At 44.7% G+C, this 6,549-nt stretch overlaps 1 protein-coding gene across 8 annotated transcripts in view; it reads right to left on the bottom strand.

Moving 5' to 3' along the window:
• Positions 1–1,964: 1,964 nt before the first annotated feature.
• The window catches only part of PEMT (phosphatidylethanolamine N-methyltransferase), a 36,029-nt gene continuing 31,444 nt past the window's right edge, over positions 1,965–6,549 (bottom strand). For all 8 annotated transcript variants that reach the window (XM_087912847.1, XM_087912844.1, XM_026704398.2 and 5 more), the window contains one exon: positions 1,965–4,128. In XM_087912847.1, the coding sequence (XP_087768973.1) occupies positions 4,083–4,128 (46 nt within the window). In that variant the 3' untranslated portion in view covers positions 1,965–4,082. The remainder of the gene's footprint in view (positions 4,129–6,549) is intronic.

The following is a 6,549-nucleotide window of genomic DNA, read 5'->3' as shown; positions in this document are numbered from 1 at the left end:
AAACAGATCCTGGCCTGCGCCCAAACAACGGCAGCCATAATTCCATCATGTTAATACGCCCTATTTGTTCGATTTTAGGCTTCGGCGTATCCAGACTTGAACATTAAAACTGGCACAGACAACAGGACAATGGGGTGATATAAGCAATAAAACACCACTGCGGTCCATGTTTAGAGAAAAAGGATTGCATTATTTGGAAACAATCCTCTTGAAAGCTAATTAGAACAGCTGCTGCTATGGCTTTTTCCTAGAAAAAGGAGAAAAACTTGTCCCTTTTGCTTCTGGCAATTGTTCTTTCGACAAACACAAGATACTTTTAGGTCGGATGGGCTTGGCTGGTGCAGATCAGAGGACCGGAGCCCCAGTGACCCAAAGGAAGGTGACTCTGCTCAACTTACCTGTCTTGGGTTTATGAAATGGAGAGAGAAGGGGAGGAGTCCACTTTAGCCATCCTTTAGATCAGGGTCCTTGGCCATTTTTAACACAGGTGGACTTCAATTCCCAGAATCCCTCAGTAAGTCTTATAGTTGCCAAGGTTGGGCAGCCCTGCTTTAGGCAAGAATTTGGAGCTGCATCGTGTTTTGATGGAGACAAGAGGCAGAATGGACAATGGCAGCAGATTAACAGATTAAGAAAGCTGGAAGGGACCTTGTAGGTCATCTAGTCCAACCCCCTGCCCAAGTAGGAGACCCTGCACCATTTCTGACAGAGGGCAGTCCGGTCTCTTCCTGAAAGCTTTCAGGGATGAAGCTCCCTCAACCTCTGAAGGCAACTTCTATTCCATGGGTTGATTGTTCTCCCTGTCAGAAAGTTTCTCCTTATTTCCAGGTTGAATCTCTCCTTGTTCAGTTTTCATCCATTGTTCCTTGTCTGGCCTACAGGCGCTTTAAAAAATAGCTTGACCCCCCCCCCCCCTCCTCTCTGTGGCAGCCCCTCAAATATTGGAAGTCTGCTCTCCTGTCTCCCCTGGTCCTTCTCTTCCCTAGACTAGCCAGGCCCAGTTCCTGCAACCGTTCATCGTATGGTTTAGCCTCCAGTGGAGGCTAAATAGTAGAAACTGGGTTTCCTCCGGTTGAGCCAAAATAGTATTTCTTTGTGGTTTAGGGTTGAGCATAACCTTGTAGGACTAAGAATTGCTCTCCATCCCAAACAGCTGAATTGCGTCAGATTTAGGGATGGCTTTCATTTATAAAACAGAGTTTATAAAGTGGGTTGGCATTTATATCTGACACGGGCAATGTATTTTGTTCTAGGCACTAGACTGCCTTTTGCCTGTGGCTGGTTTACTGGTGGCAGGAGGAAAATTGAAAGAGACGTCATCTGCATTTAAATGGAAAGAAAATGACCCAATTCCTCTCCATTCGTGTATAAAACAAGTAGAATTTGGGATCAACTTTTGAAGGGTTTCAAGTCCACTCTGAAAGCTTAGGGACACCAAATTTCACATTGCCAGTTTACAAGCCATAGACAGGGGAAAAAAAAATAGGTTAGATTGTACAATTGGTGGCTACAGAGGCCAAGGACAAATGTTTAAAAATGGAGCAGTCATTCTTGCAAACAAAATGTGAATCATCTTCTTTTAAAGCTGAGGTAAAGAGAGATAAAACAGAAAAAAATAAGAGATAAAAATGGGACTGTCTTTGTAAACAGTTCGAGAAAGACAACAGATTCTTTTTCCTTCCAGAAAATTCCTCTTCATGATAAAAGAACAAATTTAAACCCATTACTGTAACTCAGATTGACAGTCTGGTAACGGTTGCCTGAATAATGCAGCGTATTTCTGCTTGTTCGGTTGTTATGGGTACAGCATGCATGAGAAGTGGCTACAGAAAAGGACTCTAAATATAAATATTCCTTTGCAAGAAAGATCATTATGAATAATAGGGATCAGAAAGTAAGACAGGCAGCAGACAATATGTAGGAAAGAAGGAGTGCATACCAATAAACTTTCTTGGAGATTGTGGTGCTTCTCTTTTGAAATTTATTTTGAAATGGTATTTTGTCTGCAAGGTACTTCAGTTGCAACTATTATGGACACAGTGAAAAATAAGGACATAAAATCCGTGTGACGTACCGCCCTAACGTGCTTTGTCTCATAGCGAGTCCAACATGATGGTTAAACCATCTCTTCTTCAGCTCCTGCTGGGCCAGATAAGCCAAACTTAGCTAGGACAGGATATAAGGGAGAGAGGGAGATGGAAGGAATTTATATAATTCTCAGAAGTTGGTATCTGGAGTTCGTTTGGAAAAAAACTGGAAAACAATGGGACGTGAAAGGAATTTACAATGTTTTTGTGATAGCTGGGAGAAGGAAAAAAGGATAGTAACGGAGAACAAAGAGAAAGGAATTTATAACACCCTAGGACACAAAGACAAAATCTTGTGAAAGGGCTTAGTTCACCTGATGGCTTTCCATTCTTTGATCTTCAAAGGATTTCGGAGATGCCACCAGTTGCTCAAATGAAGGTGCAAGGGTCTTTAGACAGACACAAAGGGAGCACTTTTCGTGGGTGACGAATCCAGGCCATCACAGAAGCGGCCTACATATCTGAGAATCCGTTCATCAGATGTTCACTTCAGCGAAGAACGGCTGTTTTTGGAGCTTCCGGGGAAGTTTGGGGAGATGAACTTCATGAATGAGGGTGAAAAATGGGTGACAAAACTCTTGCACTAGTCAAGCAATGGGAAAAATACTGCTGTTTTTTTGTTCCTTTCCCAGAAATGAACACTTGAGATTAACTAACCGCACCCCTGAATCTGACCTATTCCTACATATCTGAGTAAAACTCACAGCAGCTAAAGCAACACTTTGGGGCTTACGGATATCTGTAGGGATATGCTCTCAATATCTCGCATTCTCTGCAACATCACAGAAACTAAATCACAGTTGCTTTGGCTGCAGAAGTCCACCAACCTTGTTGAGAAAATACACAGTCTGTGGTGAGGCCCAGAAGCCAGGAAGGTGCTTTCAGAAGTCAAGGCATCATAGCACATAGAGGAAAGGCAGCGATAGCAATAAATGGGGTGTATCTGAAACCCCCGAACTGAAAAAGTCATCTGGTGCAGCTTTTGAAGGGGTGCACTATTTCAGCTGGACGAGATACAATGCAAATACTGTTTTCTAGCAAATTCTGGAGAACTTGGATTTTAATCTTCTTCCTGACATCACTGGTTATCCAGAGAGAATCTTCGCATTTTCATTTAAAGAGCAACGTTTGCTCAAAATTTGCCACAAGCTACATTCCCTTCTAGCAGGTTGATGATGTTGCCTAGTTGGGTCATGAAACGTCGGCAAGAAAACAACCAAGCCTCAGAGAGCACCAATTACACCTCATGCTAAAGGATATCAGATCAAGCCTTCCTAAAAACACACTAATCTTGGTTTGGGATCAACATGGTTAAGGTTTGTTTATGGCTTTGCGTATCTGAATAATCTCAGCCCTTTGGTGATGACCTTAAGGCATGGCGCTAATCCGGAAAATGGATGAATTCAGTTCATCCAGTTGCATGTCTGTTGCATGACTACAGAGGCTGCACGATCACAGGTAGTCCATGCCTCCCCACTGAAGCATCCAATCCCTTCCCCCCACCCACAAATACGGGCAAGCAGCATTAGCGCCTATGCACCCTCGTGGCTTTGTTCTCCTGTCAAGGAATGTATGCGTGCTTTTTCATTGTTTCAATCTCTCCCTTTGTACGTGTCCTACACGTGGTTGCAGTTACATCAACCGCTCCTGCCTGGGCCACCTTTTTTTGATGCTCTCCAGCCTATAATCAGAACATCCCAGAATTACGTAGCTAATGGAAACGGCGTTCGAAAGCACCCTTGCTGTGCCTGGCTTGGCCTTGCGCTTGTCAAGTCTTTCCTTTCGGAGTTGGGCGTTCCCATCAAACCGAAACAAAAAAAAAAGGAGGGAGCTGTTTGTGTGTTTTGTGTATTCGTCGTCGAGGGGTTGGAGGAACGTGACAGAAGTCAGGCTGAAGTTCTCTCATCCTATCCAATTGTCCCATCTTGGAGCCACCAGCAGGCTGGCTCTCTTGTGTCCAGCATCGGGGAGGTCTTTGCAACTGGTGCTGTGGCCTTATTCACCCTTCGGTGCTTTGCGGTAGATCTCTTCGGTGAAAGGCCTAGGAGAGAGAGAGATGGGAGATGGGGTGAGGGAACAGCAGGCACCAGAGTTTGGTGGGAAGAAGAACAAGAAAAAAGAGGGGTGAATACTCCCAGGCCCCACTCCCCTCGCCATGTCTTCTTCATCCTGCCTAGATCAAGGTTCTCAACCTTAGCAACTTTAAGCTGTGTGGACTCCCAGCGTTCCCCAGCTGACATCCAGGCAGCTTCAAGTTGCTGAAGTTGAGAAATGCTGCCCTATGTTCTTCCTTTTTTCCCACGGGCAAAGAGTTCATCATACCCGAAAGAGAACAAATGGTGAGGCAGAGAGATCTCCACCCCTGTCCTCCTTCTCTAGTGTCCTGTGAGAAAACTATGCAAGAAAGATCGTAAGCAGAAAAAAAATATATATGTTCCATTTGTCAGTGGAGGGAACTCATAAGTACCAACCCTCTGAACCTCTAAGCTCAATTTATCATGCTGAGAGGGAGGTGGAGCTCCAGGTGTAAAGTTCTGGTGGATCTCCATTCTCCCTTCTCTACCGAAATCCCTTCGGGTGAATGCCTGGAACCCTCTTCCATAGAAACCACAGAAAGTCACCATTTATGCTTGAAATACCTATGGAGACTCTCAGTCATCCAGGTCATGGTTGGCCCAGAGGTGCTTTTTGAAAGACAACTGGCCTTTCTTTTTTCCTTGAAATGTCTTCAAGGAGAAACAAAGACTTTTGAAAAAGCATCTCTGGGATTTTTCCTCCAGGCAACCTGCTTTCTATCCACAACCATCTCTTTTGTTGGACTAGAGTACCTGGGATGCTAGGAGGACTATCAGCTGGAAACAGAGCGTGGGTGGCTTGTTCTGGCCTAGTGATTTAGAATAGAATAGAGCTGGAAGGGACCTTGGAGGTCTTCTAGTCCAGCCCACTGCTCAATCAGGAGAACCTATATACCATCTCAGACAAGTGACTGTCCAGTCTCTTCTTAAAAACCTCCAGGGATGGAGCATCCATGATTTCTGAAGGCAACTTCTGATTAACTGTCCTCACTGTTAGCCAGTTTCTCCTTAGTTCTAGGTTGCTTCTCTCTTTGATCAGTTAGACTGATGTTCCGCTATTGAGCAACGTCAATATTGGCCTTTGATCAGTGAGAAGTTATTGATCAGTTGAGCTTGATCAAAAGGCAGAACCTCTACTGTAACTAAACCCAAGTCCAGGGTTGAACAGGGTTGAACACGCTCAGCATCCTAGAACATAAACAGTGAACAACACAATGGACACAGCTTGCCCCGCTCTTCAGGTTGATGGCATTGAGCCGGCATGGAAGGAAAGGCACAGAGGGTAGCTACCTCAAGGCCCTTCATGTGCTCCGAAGAACTCAAGGTAAACCTCCCCTTCCTTTTATGAATCACTTCTGAATGAATGACCTGGAAATATCCATAACTGCTAGCATACGATTAGCGCAGCTGGAAAGGCTTATTCTAAGTACGTGTGGGTAAATGCATCGACACGTCAATGAAACTTGCAAAACACAAGGTTTCATGGAACAGTTGGACCACGCATTGTTATATATGTTATAAATGTTCTCTCTGCTGGGTTGTTCCCATCAGGAGTTTCAATTGACCAAATGAAACATCAGCTCCAGGTTGGCCCAACCCAGCTCCATCTGTCAGTCAAACTCTGAAAAACAACCTCAGGTGTTGACATTGAAATGGCCTTGATTCTCCAAAGTTCTAGAATTCCTCAGTCTCATTGACCCAAAACATGTTTATCATTTCATAGGAGAAAAATCCAAACGTGGGTCCGAACCTATTGAGCTGGAAGGTCTGTTACGGCAGATTAAGAATGACTTTTTTCTCATGTAGGTTGAATCAGAATTGAGCTGGAAGGGACCTTGGAGGTCTTCTAGTCCAGCCCACTGCTCAATCAGGAGATCCTATGCCATTTCAGACAAGTGACTGTCTCTTCTTAAAAGCCTCCAGTGATGAAGCACCTTCAACTTCTAGAGTCAAGCTGTTCCACCGGTTCATTGTCCTCCTCTCCTCAATTCCAGGTTGCTTCTCTCCTTGATCAGTTTCCATCCCTTGTTTCTTGTCCTGCCTTCTGGTGCTTTGGAGAATAAATTGACCCCTTCCTCTTCTTTGGGGCAGCCCCTCAAACACTGGAATGGTGCTATCACCCCACCGCCCTCCCTTAGTTCTTCTTTTCTCCAGACTAGCCAAACCCAAATCCTCCAACCGTTCATTGTAGGTTTTGGCCTCCAGGCCTACAATCCTCTCAGTGGCTCTTCTTTGCAACTTTTTCCAAAGTCTCAACATCTTTTTTTGGGGTAACGTGGTGACCAAAACCGGACGCAGTATTCCAGGCGTGGCCACCACGTTACAAAACAGGATTCTGAGAGCAGGAGATGGCAACCTCTGTTCTAAGTAAGATGTTCCCCACTACA

Source organism: Pseudonaja textilis, chromosome 14, assembly GCF_049901715.1.
Source record: "Pseudonaja textilis isolate UNSWEBS1 chromosome 14, rPseTex1.2, whole genome shotgun sequence".
NCBI classification, from domain to species: Eukaryota; Metazoa; Chordata; class Lepidosauria; order Squamata; family Elapidae; genus Pseudonaja; species Pseudonaja textilis.
The sequence above is the reverse complement of the archived record's forward strand: the minus strand, read 5'-3'. Positions and strand labels throughout refer to the sequence as shown.